The 16,199-nt window shown below is 52.2% G+C and overlaps 1 protein-coding gene across 1 annotated transcript in view; it reads right to left on the bottom strand.

Moving 5' to 3' along the window:
• LOC110173978 (echinoderm microtubule-associated protein-like 6) overlaps window positions 1-16,199 on the bottom strand; it is a 43,978-nt gene that overhangs the window by 9,450 nt on the left and 18,329 nt on the right. The window contains exons 13-28 of the mRNA XM_055158533.1: window positions 15,521-15,725; window positions 14,879-15,062; window positions 14,278-14,383; window positions 14,078-14,171; window positions 12,727-12,827; window positions 12,414-12,613; window positions 12,194-12,305; window positions 11,792-11,919; window positions 10,999-11,140; window positions 10,736-10,888; window positions 6,516-6,647; window positions 6,290-6,378; window positions 4,685-4,841; window positions 4,120-4,308; window positions 3,162-3,270; window positions 2,869-2,944 (exon numbers count right to left, since the gene is read on the bottom strand). Coding sequence (XP_055014508.1) covers window positions 2,869-2,944; window positions 3,162-3,270; window positions 4,120-4,308; window positions 4,685-4,841; window positions 6,290-6,378; window positions 6,516-6,647; window positions 10,736-10,888; window positions 10,999-11,140; window positions 11,792-11,919; window positions 12,194-12,305; window positions 12,414-12,613; window positions 12,727-12,827; window positions 14,078-14,171; window positions 14,278-14,383; window positions 14,879-15,062; window positions 15,521-15,725 — 2,177 coding nt within the window. The remainder of the gene's footprint in view (window positions 1-2,868; window positions 2,945-3,161; window positions 3,271-4,119; window positions 4,309-4,684; window positions 4,842-6,289; window positions 6,379-6,515; window positions 6,648-10,735; window positions 10,889-10,998; window positions 11,141-11,791; window positions 11,920-12,193; window positions 12,306-12,413; window positions 12,614-12,726; window positions 12,828-14,077; window positions 14,172-14,277; window positions 14,384-14,878; window positions 15,063-15,520; window positions 15,726-16,199) is intronic.

Here is a 16,199-nt window from a genome sequence, read left to right as displayed (position 1 = left end):
CCCACAACCTCCCTGTGACAGGGAGGACGACAGCTCTGCCACAGTCGAGGCCAATTTACGGTCGAGTGTCAAATCGTCTGCGTCGACGACGTGCACCTCACAAATTTTCTAACGACGCATCAAAACGACACAGACGATCAGGGCTGTGATTGGTCGTCTGTGCCTCGGCTCTTCACACACTTCCTGTTCTCCACTTTTTTTTACTTTCATTTAACACTGAGTAAAAATGAGTTTAATTCAACTTTGACACATTTGTTTCTGTTTGACTCAAACTAAACGTTAAATCACATGATTCATTTACATAAACTAATGTGTGATAAAAACAGTTGTTTCTTGTGTCTGATGTGGTTCAGTTTGTGTTGGACTCAGTGGAACATGAGTGTTCTCTCTGTGACAGAGGGGTGTTCTCTCTGTGACAGAGGGGTGTTCTCTCTGTGTCAGAGGGGTGTTCTCTCTGTGACAGAGGGGTGTTCTCTCTCTGTGTCAGAGGGGTCTCTCTGTTCTCTCTCTGTGACAGAGGGGTGTCAAGAGGGGTGTTCTCTCTCTGTGTCAGAGGGGTGTTCTCTCTGTGTGACAGAGGGTGTTCTCTCTGTGTCAGAGGGGTGTTCTCTCTGTGACAGAGGGGTGTTCTCTCTGTGTCAGAGGGGTGTTCTCTCTGTGTGACAGAGGGGTGTTCTCTCTGTGTCAGAGGGGTGTTCTCTCTCTGTGACAGAGGGGTGTTCTCTCTGTGACAGAGGGGTGTTCTCTCTGTGACAGAGGGGTGTTCTCTCTGTGTCAGAGGGGTGTTCTCTCTGTGTGTCAGAGGGGTGTTCTCTCTGTGTGACAGAGGGTGTTCTCTCTGTGTGACAGAGGGGTGTTCTCTCTGTGTGACAGAGGGTGTTCTCTCTGTGACAGAGGGGTGTTCTCTCTGTGACAGAGGGGTGTTCTCTCTGTGTCAGAGGGGTGTTCTCTCTGTGTCAGAGGGGTGTTCTCTCTGTGTCAGAGGGGTGTTCTCTCTGTGTGACAGAGGGGTGTTCTCTCTCTGTGTCAGAGGGGTGTTCCTCTCTGTGTCAGAGGGGTGTTCTCTCTGTGACAGAGGGGTGTTCTCTCTGTGACAGAGGGGGTTTCTCTCTGTGTCAGAGGGGTGTTCTCTCTGTGTGTCAGAGGGTGTTCTCTCTGTGTGACAGAGGGGTGTTCTCTCTGTGTCAGAGGGGTGTTCTCTCTGTGTCAGAGGGGTGTTCTCTCTCTGTGTGACAGAGGGGTGTTCTCTCTGTGTGACAGAGGGGTGTTCTCTCTGTGACAGAGGGGTGTTTCTCTCTGTGACAGAGGGGTGTTCTCTCTGTGTGTCAGAGGGGTGTTCTCTCTGTGACAGAGGGGTGTTCTCTCTGTGTCAGAGGGTGTTCTCTCTGTGTGACAGAGGGGTGTTCTCTCTGTGTCAGAGGGGTGTTCTCTCTGTGTCTGTGTCAGAGGGGTGTTCTCTCTGTGACAGAGGGGTGTTCTCTCTGTGTGTTCAGAGGGGTGTGTTCTCTCTCTGTGACAGAGGGGTGTTCTCTCTGTGTCAGAGGGGTGTTCTCTCTGTGACAGAGGGGTGTTCTCTCTGTGACAGAGGGGTGTTCTCTCTGTGTGACAGAGGGGTGTTCTCTCTGTGTGTCAGAGGGGTGTTCTCTCTGTGTGTCAGAGGGGTGTTCTCTCTGTATCTGTGTCAGAGGGGTGTTCTCTCTGTGTCAGAGGGGTGTTCTCTCTGTGTCAGAGGGGTGTTCTCTCTGTCTGTGTGTCAGAGGGGTGTTCTCTCTGTGTCAGAGGGGGTGTTCTCTCTGTGTCAGAGGGGTGTTCTCTCTGTGTCAGAGGGGTGTTCTCTCTGTGTCAGAGGGGTGTTCTCTCTGTGACAGAGGGGTGTTCTCTCTCTGTGTCAGAGGGGTGTTCTCTCTGTGTCTGTGTGACAGAGGGGTGTTCTCTCTGTGACAGAGGGGTGTTCTCTCTGTGTCAGAGGGGTGTTCTCTCTGTGTCAGAGGGGTGTTCTCTCTGTGTTCTCTCTGACAGAGGGGTGTTCTCTCTGTGACAGAGGGTGTTCTCTGTGTGTGTCAGAGGGGTGTTCTCTCTGTGTCAGAGGGGTGTTCTCTCTGTGACAGAGGGGTGTTCTCTCTGTGTGTCTCTCTGTGTGAGAGGGGTGTTCTCTCTGTGACAGAGGGGTGTTCTCTCTGTGTCAGAGGGTGTTCTCTCTGTGTGACAGAGGGGTGTTCTCTCTGTGTCTCTCTGTGTCAGAGGGGTGTTCTCTCTGTGTGACAGACAGAGGGGTGTTCTCTCTGTGTCAGAGGGGTGTTCTCTCTGTGTCAGAGGGGTGTTCTCTCTGTGACAGAGGGGTGTTCTCTCTGTGTCAGAGGGTGTTCTCTCTGTGACAGAGGGGTGTTCTCTCTGTTGACAGAGGGGTGTTCTCTCTGTGTCAGAGGGGTTCTCTCTGTGACACAGAGGGGTGTTCTCTCTGTGACAGAGGGTGTTCTCTCTGTGTCAGAGGGGTGTTCTCTCTGTGTCAGAGGGGTGTTCTCTCTGTGTGTCAGAGGGGTGTTCTCTCTGTGTCAGAGGGGTGCTGATGTTCAGTCTGTTCTGTGTTTCTGTCGTGTTGTTGGTTCATGTGAAACTTTTCACACATTAGACGTGTGCAGGTGGTGCACACAGACACACGTTTATGTGAATGGACACATATTGTGTGTCTGTTTTGGCGGCTCATCGACCTCGACACAGATCCAGAAATCAAAGACGACGGCAACAAAACGACAAAGTGTGAAGAGTCGACACAGAAATAAACTTCACTCTTAACACAGAGCTCTGTCTGTGAGGGGGCGGGGTCTGTGTGAGGGGGCGGGGTCTGTGTGAGGGGGCGGGGTCTCGTACCTGCACTGGTTTCTTCTTGGACGTGTTGGTCGTGAGCAGTTTCTGGGGCAGAGGAGCCGCTCGACTCACAGCAGCTCTGAGGAACAACAAGAACTTCACATGTTCAGACCAACAAGACCCAGAGGACGAGACCTGGTCTAGACCTGGTTTAGTCCTGGTTCAGTCCTGGTTTAGTCCTGATTCAGTCCTGTTTTAGTCCTGGTTCAATCCTGGTTTAGTCCTGATTCAGTCCTGTTTTAGTCCTGGTTCAATCCTGGTCTAGTCCTGGTTTAGTCCTGGTTCAGTCCTGGTACCTGTCCTGGTCCAGAGTCGGTTCTTGGAGCAGAGGTCTGGTCTGGATCTTGGTCTGGACTTTGGTCCCAAAGTCCAGCGTTCGCTCCCAGGAAACGTCGCTGTCGTAGCCTGAGAGTAAAACTTTAATCAGGAACATTCTGAGAAGAGAGGGACCTGACACACACGAGGAGGGACCTGACACACACGAGGAGGGACCTGACACACACGTGGAGGGCCCTGACACACACGTGGAGGGCCCTGACACACACGTGGAGGACCGACACACACGTGGAGGGCCCTGACACACACGTGGAGGACCTGACACACACGTGGAGGGCCCTGACACACACGTGGAGGGCCCTGACACACACGTGGAGGGCCCTGACACACACGTGGAGGGCCCTGACACACACGTGGAGGACCTGACACACACGTGGAGGGACCGACACACGAGAGGACCTGACACACACGTGGAGGGACCTGACACACACGTGGAGGGACCTGACACACACGAGGAGGGACCTGACACACACGAGGAGGGACCTGACACACACGGGAGGGACCTGACACACACGAGGAGGGACCTGACACACACGAGGAGGGACCTGACACACACGAGGAGGGACCTGACACACACGAGGAGGGACCTGACACACACGAGGAGGGACCTGACACACACGAGGAGGACCTGACACACACGGGGAGGACCTGACACACACGAGGAGGACCTGACACACACGAGGAGGGACCTGACACACACGGGGAGGGACCTGACACACACACGAGGAGGACCTGACACACACGTGAGGGACCTGACACACACGAGGAGGGACCTGACACACACGAGGAGGGACCTGACACACACGTGGAGGGACCTGACACACACGTGGAGGGACCTGACACACACGTGGAGGGACCTGACACACACGAGGAGGGACCGGACACACATGAGGGTGTGTGAAAGGGCATCTGTCGTGCCTCCGTCGGGGTCGGGGTCGGAGTCCTCGCTGTCGGGGGCGTGTCCGTCTCTGGAGGGGGCGGAGTCTCGGGTCCACATCATGAGCGCGGCGTCGGCTCCGCCCACAGACAGCAGCGCCGCGTCGTCATTGGTCCATCGCACGTTCGCCACCATCGCACCGTGAGCGCCGTACCTCCTGCACCGCGCCGCTCCCGCACCTGCCGCACCTGCCGCACCCGCCGCCACCGCTGTTGCCGCCGGAGCCTGCGCACAACCACGGGAAAACAGACCTAGTTCAGACCTGGTTTAGTCCCGGTCTAGTTCTGGTCTAGTCCTGGTTTAATCCTGGTTTAGTCCTGGTCTAGTCCCGGTCTAGTCCAGGTTTAGTCCTGGTTTAGTCCCGGTTTAGTCCTGGTTTAGTCCCGGTCTAGTCCCGGTCTAGTCCCGGTCTAGTCCTGGTCTAGTCCCGGTCTAGTCCCGGTCTAGTCCCGGTCTAGTCCCGGTCTAGTCCCGGTCCCGGTCTAGTCCCGGTCTAGTCCCGGTCTAGTCCAGGTTTAGTCCTGGTCTAGTCCCGGTTCACCGTGCGGTGGTCGTAGAGTCGTATGGATCCCAGGGCGTCTCCGGTGGCGAGGAGGGAGAGGTCAGAGGTCACGGCGGCGGCGTTGAGGGTCGCGGGCCCCGGGGCCCCGCCCAGCGCCGGCCCCAGGACGCAGCTCCACGTCGCCCAGCGCAGCTTCTCCACCTGAGGGACGCAAACACCTTTACAACAGATGCCCTCCCACAAACACAGCCCACCGCTACAGCGCCCCCTACATGTGTGTCTACGGCAGAATGTTCAGCGGTTACCACGGCGACACTCAACGCAAACGCCTACAAAAGCAATAAAAACCTCACACAAACTCAGGGTTAGGACTTTAAAGTTTCTCGACTTTTTAAAGTTTTTCTGGTCGTCTGTGGTCGGGTCCTGGAGGCGCTCGGGTCCTGGAGGCGCTCGGGTCCTGGAGGCGCTCGGGTCCTGGAGGCGCTCGGGTCCTGGAGGCGCTCGGGTCCTGGAGGCGCTCGGGAGCCAGAGCGACTGTTTCTTCAGGAGTCGTGTGTAAAATCACCAGCAGGAAAAATGTGTCGTTGTTTGACTGAATCACTTCACACTTTGTCGAAACGATTTTTCTTGGTGCAGATTTTCATGGGTGAACGACACAAAGGTCGACGAGGAACAAACGACACTTGACACGAGTCGTTCACGTGTGGATCTTTCACTTTCACTTTCTTTATTTTACAACCTTCACACGTGAAGAGGAACAGACGATGTGGAGACGTCCTGAGCTCCTGGAGGAACTTCTTCTTCTACAGAAACATCAGCGGGAACTTCAGCCACAAGAATCAGAGTCGACGTTTAAACTGGTGACTGGGATTTTCTCTCAGGGTTTTATTTGTGATCTACAGGTGGAGACGAGCTTCTGAACATGTGGAGTTTGATTTGACACGTGACGTTTCACTCTTCACTAAACATCACTGGACTTCAGGTCGTCCAGGTCGTCCAGGTCGCGTCTCTGTCGCGTTCGTTGGTCCAGGTTCAGTTTCTGACTAAATGTCGTGTAAATTCTGTTCGTTATTTGAGTCTCTGACACTTGGACGTGAACCTGGAGTGAAACATCTGACCCTGGACTCGGGGACTTCAGGTCACGACGACTCGACTCGACTCGACTCACACAAACAAACGACGTGATCCATGAATAAACTCACTGAGCAAAGGAAACGTGTTTTTAGGCTCTTGTTTATTGGTCCAGGTCCGGTCCAGGACGAGGACGATTCTGTCCAGACGAGGTCCACTCGTCGACTTTTCTACTCGTATTTTTTTCGTCGTTGTTTCTGTTTTGTGATGAAACATTTATTACACATTATTCATTTGAGTTCATGAGATTTTGTTTCTGTTTCATTTTTTCAGGTTTTGATTTTCTTTTCTTTTTTATTTTTTTTGTAATTTGTGTAAAATTTTTGCCGACTCAACAAAAATGATTCAGATTCTCTGAACCTGAGTCCAAACAGAAAACTGCTGCTGTGTCCTTGGGCAAGACACTCAACCCCCCTCCCCCCAGAGTCTGTGTGTCCTGGTTTAGTCCTGGTTTAGACCTGGTTTAGTCCTGGTTTAGACCTGGTTTAGTCCTGGTTCAGTCCTGGTTTAGTCCTCACCTCTGATTGGCTGATGTTCTGTCTCTTTCCTCTCGGGGCTTCGTAGAAAAGTTGTTGATTGGTCGTCGTGTTCAACTGAAGAAGTTTTCCTCAAAAACCAGAAACACGTCAGAACCTCAACTCACTCACCACAGGGGGCGCTCTAACCTCAACTCACTCACCACAGGGGGCGCTCTAACCTCAACTCACTCACCACAGGGGGCGCTCTAAACTGAACAGGAAGTACCTCGACAGTCCCAGTCCAGGTGCGTGACTCCGCCCCCCGCTCCTCGGCACACGCCCACTCGTTTACTCGTCAGGACGCTGTAGATGTCCACGAACGAGTCCAGAGACGCCACGGCCAGATACCTGCCCGAGTCTGAACACACGAAAGGGTTAAGAGTCTGAACACACGAAGGGGTTAAGAGTCTGAACACACGAAAGGGTTAAGAGTCTGAACACACGAAGGGGTTAAGAGTCTGAACACACGAAAGGGTTAAGAGACTGAACACACGAAAGGGTTAAGAGACTGAACACACGAAAGGTTTAAGAGTCTGAACACACGAAAGGGTTAAGAGACTGAACACACGAAAGGGTTAAGAGTCTGAACACACGAAAGGGTTAAGAGAGTCTGAACACACGAAGGGGTTAAGAGTCTGAACACACGAAGGGGTTAAGAGTCTGAACACACGAAAGGGTTAAGAGACTGAACACACGAAAGGGTTAAGAGTCTGAACACACGAAAGGGGTTAAGAGTCTGAACACACGAAAGGGTTAAGAGACTGAACACACGAAAGGGTTAAGAGTCTGAACACACGAAAGGGTTAAGAGACTGAACACACGAAAGGTTTAAGAGTCTGAACACACGAAAGGGTTAAGAGACTGAACACACGAAAGGGTTAAGAGTCTGAACACACGAAAGGTTTAAGAGTCTGAACACACGAAAGGTTTAAGAGACTGAACACACGAAAGGTTAGAGAGTCTGAACACACGAAAGGTTTAAGAGTTTGAACACACGAAAGGTTAAGACTGAACACACGAAAGGTTTAAGAGACTGAACACACGAAAGGTTTAAGAGAGACTGAACACACGAAAGGTTTAAGAGACTGAACACACGAAAGGTTTAAGAGAGACTGAACACACGAAAGGTTTAAGAGTCTGAACACACGAAAGGGTTAAGAGACTGAACACACGAAAGGTTTAAGAGACTGAACACACGAAAGGTTTAAGAGTCTGAACACACGAAAGGGTTAAGAGACTGAACACACGAAAGGTTTAAGAGAGACTGAACACACGAAAGGGTTAAGAGACTGAACACACGAAAGGTTTAAGAGAGACTGAACACACGAAAGGTTTAAGAGTCTGAACACACGAAAGGTTTAAGAGACTGAACACACGAAAGGTTTAAGAGAGACTGAACACACGAAAGGTTTAAGAGTCTGAACACACAAAAGGTTTAAGAGTCTGAACACACGAAAGGTTTAAGAGTCTGAACACACGAAAGGTTTAAGAGTCTGAACACACGAAAGGTTTAAGAGTCTGAACACACGAAAGGGTTAAGAGTCTGAACACATGAAAGGTTTATTAATGTTCATATCTGGATGTAAAACATCAAATAATATCCGAGGCATTTATTTGTTTTTATCACTTAACAGACCAGGCTTTTATTTGAGACCAGGTGGTGTCTTGGACCAGGAGATTAATTTCTTCTTCACAAAAATCTTTCTCAGCAAAACTGGGAAAATCTGGTCCTCAAATTCTTTTAACCAGTCTGACTATAATTTACAGCGGACTCGACTCCTGGACTTGACTGTGTTAGACTCGACTGTGTTAGGCTCGACTGTGTAAGACTCAACTGCGTTAGACTCGACTCCTGGACTCGACTGCGTTAGACTCGACTCCTGGACTCGACTGCGTTAGACTCAACTGCGTTAGACTCGACTGCGTTAGACTCGACTGCGTTAGACGCGACTGCGTTAGACTCGACTGCGTTAGACTCGACTGCGTTAGTCTCGACTGCGTTAGACTCGACTGCGTTAGACTCGACTGCGTTAGACTCGACTGCTTTAGACTCGACTGCTTTAGACTCGACTGCGTTAGACTCGACTGTGTTAGACTCGACTGCGTTAGACTCGACTCCTGGACTCGACTGCGTTAACTCGACTCCTGGACTCGACTGCGTTAGACTCAACTGCGTTACTCGACTGCGTTAGACTCGACTGCGTTAGACGCGACTGCGTTAGACTCGACTCGACTCGTTAGACTGCGTTAGACTCGACTGCGTTAGACTCGACTGCGTTAGACTCGACTGCGTTAGACTCGACTGCTTTAGACTCGACTGCTTTAGACTCGACTGCGTTAGACTCGACTGTGTTAGACTCGACTGCGTTAGACTCGACTGCTTTAGACTCGACTCCTGGACTCGACTGCGTTAGGCTCGACTGCGTTAGACTCGACTGCGTTACTGCGTTAGGCTCGACTGCGTTAGACTCGACTGCGTTAGACTCGACTGCGTTAGACTCGACTGCGTTAGACTGCGTTAGACTCGACTGCTTAGACTCGACTGCGTTACTCGACTGCTCGACTGCGTTAGACTCGACTGCGTTTAGACTCGACTGCGTTAGACTGCGAGACTGCGTTTAGACTCGACTGACTTGCGTTAGACTCGACTGTTAGACTCGCGTTAGACTCGCTCGGACTGACGCGTTACTCGACTCCTGACTCGACTGCGTTAGACTCAACTGCGTTAGACTCGACTGCGTTAGACTCGACTCGTTAGACGCGACTGCGTAGACTCGACTGCGTTAGACTCGACTGCGTTAGTCTCGACTCGTTACTCGACTCGTTAGACTCGACTGCGTTAGACTCGACTGCGTTAGACTCGACTGCTTTAGACTCGACTCCTGGACTCGACTGTGTTAGACTCGACTGCGTTAGACTGACTCGACTGACTCGACTGTTAGGCTCGACTGCGTTAGACTCGACTGCGTTAGACTCGAGACTCGACTGCTTTAGACTCGACTGCTAGACTCGACTGCGTTAGACTCGACTGAGACTCGACTGCGTTAGACTCGACTGTGTTAGACTCGACTGGACGTTAGGCTCGACTGCGTTACTCGACTGCGTTAGGCTCGACTGCGTGACTCGACTCGACTCGACTGCGTTAGGCTCGACTGCGTTAGACTCGACTGCGTTAGACTCGACTGCGTTAGACTCGACTGCGTTAGGCTCGACTGCGTTAGACTCGACTGCGTTAGACTCGACTGCGTTAGACTCGACTGCTTTAGACTCGACTGCTTTAGACTCGACTGCGTTAGACTCGACTGTGTTAGACTCGACTCCTGGACTCGACTGCGTTAGGCTCGACTGCGTTAGACTCGACTGCGTTAGCTCGACTGCGTTAGACTCGACTGCGTTAGACTCGACTGCGTTAGACTCGACAGTGTTAGACTCGACTGCGTTAGACTTGACTGCGTTAGACTCGACTGCTTTAGACTCGACTGCGTTTAGACTCGACTGTGTTAGACTCGACTGCGTTAGACTCGACTGTGTTAGACTCGACTCCTGGACTCGACTGCGTTAGGCTCGACTGCGTTAGACTCGACTGCGTTAGGCTCGACTGCGTTAGACTCGACTGCGTTAGGCTCGACTGCGTTAGACTCGACTGCGTTAGACTCGACTGCGTTAGACTCGACAGTGTTAGACTTGACTGCTTTAGACTCGACTGCGTTAGACTTGACTGCTTTAGACGACTCGACTGTGTTAGACTCGACTGCGTTAGACTCGACTGCGTTAGACTCGACTGCGTTAGACTCGACTGCGTTAAGACTCGACTGTGTTAGACTCGACTGCGTTAGACTCGACTGCGTTAGACTCGACTGCGTTAGACTCGACTGTGTTAGACTCGACTCCTGGACTCGACTGCGTTAGACTCGACTCCTGGACTCGACTGTGTTAGACTTGACTGTGTTAGACTTGACTGCGTTAGACTTGACTGCGTTAGACTCGACTGTGTTAGACTCGACTCCTGAACTCGACTGCGTTAGACTCGACTGTGTTAGACTCGACTGCGTTAGACTCAACTGTGTTAGAATCGACTGCGTTAGACTCGACTGTGTTAGACTCGACTCCTGAACTCGACTGCGTTAGACTCGACTGTGTTAGACTCGACTCCTGGACTCGACTGCGTTAGACTCGACTGTGTTAGACTCGACTCCTGGACTCGACTGCGTTAGACTCGACTCCTAGACTCGACTGTGTTAGACTCGACTGCGTTAGACTCGACTGCGTTAGACTCAGTGTTTATGCTGCGTTTAAAAGGACCCGGTGGTGAAATGAAACTCGTCGTGTATTTGTTATTTTACGGAAGGTCGTGTTTTGTCAATACAAAGTGAAATGGAGCCAGAGTGGATGGAGCCTGTGCTCGGCCGCGCTCACTTCCTGTCCCGGCCCGAGCCGCACACTGACCTGGGGAGAAGCGGATGTCGGAGATGGGCGCCCTCCGGTGGTGGAAGCCGACCATGTCCTCCAGAGAGTCGGCGTTCACCACCAGGAAACTGCCGTCGCTCAAACCCACGGCCAGAGCCTTTCCATCGGGAGAGAACGCACAGCAACGGCCCCCTGGACAACCACAACACGCAGCTGTTCAGGACCGACAGGACCGACAGGAGCAGAGGGTCAGAGGGTCAGGGGGTCAGGGGGTCAGGGGGTCAGAGGTCAGGGGGTCAGACCTTTCTTGAGTTTGCGCACGGCGACCATCCTGTGGTTGGTGGACAGTTCCCAGATCCGCAGCGTCTTGTCGTCGCTGACGGTGGCGCAGACGGGCAGCAGCGGGTGAGCGGCCAAACCCCACACCTCCCCCTCCATGTGGCCCTGGGGAGCACACACCTTTCAGCTGTACAGACCTGTCCAGCTCTGGGCAGGCGGTCGGTTAAAACTAAAACACTAAAACGCTTCAACAAATTTTTCTGATCTGGAAGATTTTAAGACTTCTTTCTCTCAGGTTCTTTGTTATTTTCAGATTTATGGTCGACTTCTGAGACGCTTCACTCTCGTCCAGAGGTTTATTTTCAGAGAACTCGTTCAGTAAAATGATCTCGCTGCACGGACACTTCATTTCTCGACTTTTACGTCATTTTCTGACAGATTCAAGTGTTTAGATTTTACATTTTGACCAAACGTTTTTGCAGTGAAGAAAAAAAAACACCCATCAAGCTGCAGGCTCCGAGCTCCTCACTGTCTTTGTCCTGAGCAGAAGTTTGACTTTGGAGCCACCGTCCTGAGAAGGACGAGAGGAGGCCAGACGGCTCAACCCAGAAATTATACCAGGACTAAACCAGGTCTAAACCCGGTCTAAAAGCGGACTACATCCACAGTCCCTGTTCACACAAACTGACTCAAAGCCCAAAAACGATACATCCAAACAACTCATAAATATTCATGAAGTAAATCAGAAACATAATCACAGTCTAACGACCAAACTGCACCCAGCCTGCAGCAGGAGAACCTTTCAGCTGTACAGACCTGCAGCAGCAGTGTGACGGCGCCCGTTTTGTTGATCTCTAAAATCTCGCCGTTTTTCGTCCCAACAAAAATGAGTCCGTGTCCCAAAGTGACGGAGCGAACGGATGGATTATCCTCCAACAGCAAACCTGCAACACAAACCGGGTCTGAACCGGATCTGAACCGGGTCTGAACCGGGTCTGAACCGGATCTGAACCGGGTCTGAACCGAATCTGAACCGGGTCTGAACCAAATGTGAACCGGGTCTGAACCGGATCTGAACCGGGTCTGAACCGGATCTGAACCGGATCTGAACCGGTCTGAACCGGTCTGAACCGGATCTGAACCGGATCTGAACCGGGTCTGAACCGGATCTGAACCGGGTCTGAACCGGGTCTGAACCGGATCTGAACCGGGTCTGACCTTTGGAGGCCGGGGACAGGGAGGACCTCTTGATTGCGAAGCTCTTGAGGCAACGTTCAAACTTTTGGTCCCAAAGTTCCACGATTCCGTCCTTCCCCCCGCTCACGAAGCCCTGAGGACAGAACAGCCGAAAGGTCTGAGAACAGTCCAAAATGTTGTTTAGTCCAGTCCTGGTTTAGTCTTAGCTTAGTCCTGTTTTAGTCCCGGTCCTGGTCCGGACCTGGTCCAGGGGGCAGATGCTGAACACAGGTCCATCGTGGGTCTTGAAGGTCTTGGTGAGTCTGGTGTCTCTCCACAGAAACACGTCCCCGGAGCTGGACCCGGAGAAGACCAGGTCCTCGGCCGGACCAAAGACCAGAGCCATGAGGGTCTCAGTCCTCCGAGAGCCCCAGACCCCCCGCCGAGACGTCAGACCCCCTCCTGCAACACAGAGACTGGGACTGAACCGGGACTGAACCGGGAGTATAACAGGACTGGACTGGGACTATAACAGGACTGAACCAGGACTGAACCGGGACTGGACCGGGACTTACCAGAGTGCTGCCAGAACTTGATGTGTTTGGTTCCGGCTGAGACCAGTTTGTCGGTTCTGAACGGGTTCGACTTCACGACCAGAACTCGGTCGGTGTGACCCCTGCAACAGAACAGCCTCATAAACCCGGACTAAACCAGGACTAAACCAGGACTAAACCAGGTCTAAACCAGGACTAAACCAGGACTAAACCAGGTCTAAACCAGGACTAAACCAGGTCTAAACCAGGACTAAACCAGGACTAAACCAGGACTAAACCAGGACTAAACCAGGACTAAACCAGGTAAACCAGGACTAAACCAGGACTAAACCAGGACTAAACCAGGACTAAACCAGGACTAAACCAGGACTAAACCAGGACTAAACCAGGGACTAAACCAGGACTAAACCAGGTAAACCAGGACTAAACCAGGACTAAACCAGGACTAAACCAGGACTAAACCAGGACTAAACCAGGACTAAACCAGGTCTAAACCAGGTCTAAACCAGGTCTAAACCAGGACTAAACCAGGACTAAACCAGGACTAAACCAGGACTAAACCAGGTAAACTAAACCAGGACTAAACCAGGACTAAACCAGGACTAAACCAGGACTAAACCAGGACTAAACCAGGACTAAACCAGGACTAAACCAGGACTAAACCAGGACTAAACCAGGACTAAACTAAACCAGGACTAAACCAGGTCTAAACCAGGACTAAACAGAAACCAGGACTAAACCAGGACTAAACCAGGAAACTAAACCAGGACTAAACTAAACCAGGACTAAACCAGGAAACCCTAGGACTAAACCAGGACTAAACCAGGTCTAAACCAGGACTAAACCAGGACTAAACCAGGAAACTAAACCAGGACTAAACCAGGTCTAAACCAGGACTAAACCAGGACTAAACCAGGACTAAACCAGGACTAAACCAGGTAAACCAGGACTAAACCAGGACTAAACCAGGACTAAACCAGGACTAAACCCGGACTAAACCCGGACTAAACCAGGTCTAAACCAGGACTAAACCAGGACTAAACAAGAACTAAACCGGGACTAAACCAGGTCTAAACCAGGACTAAACAAGAACTAAACCGGGACTAAACCAGGTCTAAACCAGGACTAAACAAGAACTAAACCAGAACTAAACCAGGTCTAAACCAGGACTAAACCAGGACTAAACCGGGTCTAAACCAAGTCTAAACCAGGACTAAACCAGGACTAAACCAGGTCTAAACCAGGTCTAAACCAGGACTAAACAAGAACAAAACCAGGACTAAACCAGGTCTAAACCAGAACTAAACCATGACTAAACCGGGACTAAACTGGGTCTAAACCGGGTCTAAACCAGGACTAAACCAGGTCTCACTTGGCCCGGGCGAGTGATTCTCCTCGTCTCCAGTCCCAGATCACGATGCTGTGACACTCGTCCAGTCCCACAGAGACCAGACTCCTCCCGTCCACTGAGGAGACACCAGAGACATGCAGGTGTTCAGTCCCCCCCTCAAAGACATGCAGGTGTTCAGTCCCCCCCTCAGAGACATTCGGGTGTTCAGTCCCCCCCCTCACCAGTGAAGTCCAGGGAGCAGACTCCGCGCTCGTGTCGTCCTCTCAGCAGAGACAAACACTTCAGGGTCTGGACGTCCCAAACGTGGATCTCTGCGTCTCGCCCCACCTGACGGACAGGTGCAGGGACAGGTGCAGGGACAGGGGCAGGGACAGGGACAGGTGCAGGGGCAGGGACAGGTGCAGGGACAGGTGCAGGGACAGGTGCAGGGACAGGTGCAGGGACAGGTGCACAGGTGCAGGGACAGGGACAGGTGCAGGGACAGGGCAGGGACAGGTGACAGGTGCAGGGACAGGTGCAGGGACAGGTGCAGGGACAGGTGCAGGGACAGGTGCAGGGACAGGGACAGGTGCAGGGACAGGTGCAGGGACAGGCAGGTGCAGGGACAGACAGTGTGCAGGGACAGGTGCAGGGACAGAGTTTGTTACCAGAAGAACAGATTTTTCACACAACAAACCTCAAACTGAAAGAACTGAACCAGAACTAAACCAGGACTAAACCAGGATTGAACCAGATCTAAACTAGGACTAACCAGGTCTAAACCAGAACTAAACCAGGTCTAAACCAGGTCTAAACCAGGTCTAGACCAGGACAGGTGCTCACCTGCCCGGAGGCGATCAGGTCTTTGGACGGGTGCCCGGTGAGGCTCAGGACGAGGTCGTCGTGTCCTCGGTAAAACGTCTGCGTGTGTCGAACTCGGTCGTACACGACACAAAGCGCCGCCGCCGGGAACGCGAGCCCCGACTGGCACCACACCAGGCACGAGCGCGTGTCCCAGCCCCGGAACCTGCCACAGAACCACAACCAGGTCTGGACCAGGTCTGGACCAGGTCTGAACCAGGTCTGAACCAGGTCTGAACCAGGACTAAACCAGGGCTGAACCAGGTCTGAACCAGGTCTGACCCAGGTCTGAACCAGGACTAACCAGGTCTGAACCAGGTCTGAACCAGGAAACCAGGCTGAACCAGGTCTGAACCAGGTCTGAACCAGGACCAGGTCTGAACCAGGGCTGAACCAGGACTAAACCAGGACCAGGTCTGAACCAGGTCTGAACCAGGTCTGAACCAGGTCTGAACCAGGTCTGAAGGGAACCAGGACTAAACCAGGGCTGAACCAGGACTAAACCAGGTCTGAACCAGGTCTGGACCAGGTCTGAACCAGGACTAAACCAGGTCTGGACCGGGTCTGAACCAGGACCAAAAGTGGACTACATCAGGTCCGTGTCCACACTGACAGGTGATTTACCCGTGGACGAAGTTGAGGCGGAGTCCTGAGGCGGGCGGCGGTTGGCGGGCGGAGCCGTGCGGCAGGTGCGGCAGGTCCGGCAGGTCCTGCTTGTTCACCTGCCGCTGGAACTCGCTCTGAGCCTCCTGCTCCACCTCCGAGTCCAGCTCCGGGACTTCAGACTGATCCGAGTCCGACTCACCGCTGTTCGAGTCCGGGTAGCCCTCTGAACAGCCGAAAGGTTTGAACAGCAGCAGGGTCAGAGCAGCAGCAGGGTCAGAGTCAGAACAGCAGCAGGGTCAGGGTCAGAACAGCAGCAGGGTCAGGGTCAGAACAGCAGCAGGGTCAGGGTCAGAACAGCAGCAGGGTCAGAGCAGAGACAGAGACACATGAACACATCGTCTCAGTGTTTCAAAACAAAAGTGTTTGTCAGAATTAAATTTAAAGACTCGGACTCGAGGCTCAAATCAAACCAAACATTTACTGAGAACTACAGAAGCTCTGAGCGGCAAAACAACAAAAAAAAAAAACAAAAGAGGCGCGTCATTTGGGTTTTAAATGTTGTCTCTTTTTTTTTCTGTTGATGTGGCTGATGAAAAAAAATCTAAACTCAAACTCAGTTTTCAGTTTATTTGTTTAAATGTCAAAGTTTAAAAACACGTGACTGTTTTGGGTTTTTTGCCGCTCGGAGTTTCTGTAA

Source organism: Boleophthalmus pectinirostris, unplaced genomic scaffold (assembly GCF_026225935.1).
Source record: "Boleophthalmus pectinirostris isolate CB_2022bp ecotype Guang Dong unplaced genomic scaffold, ASM2622593v1 HiC_scaffold_22, whole genome shotgun sequence".
Lineage (NCBI taxonomy): Eukaryota > Metazoa > Chordata > Actinopteri > Gobiiformes > Gobiidae > Boleophthalmus > Boleophthalmus pectinirostris.
This window is presented reverse-complemented; position numbering and strand designations above follow the sequence as displayed.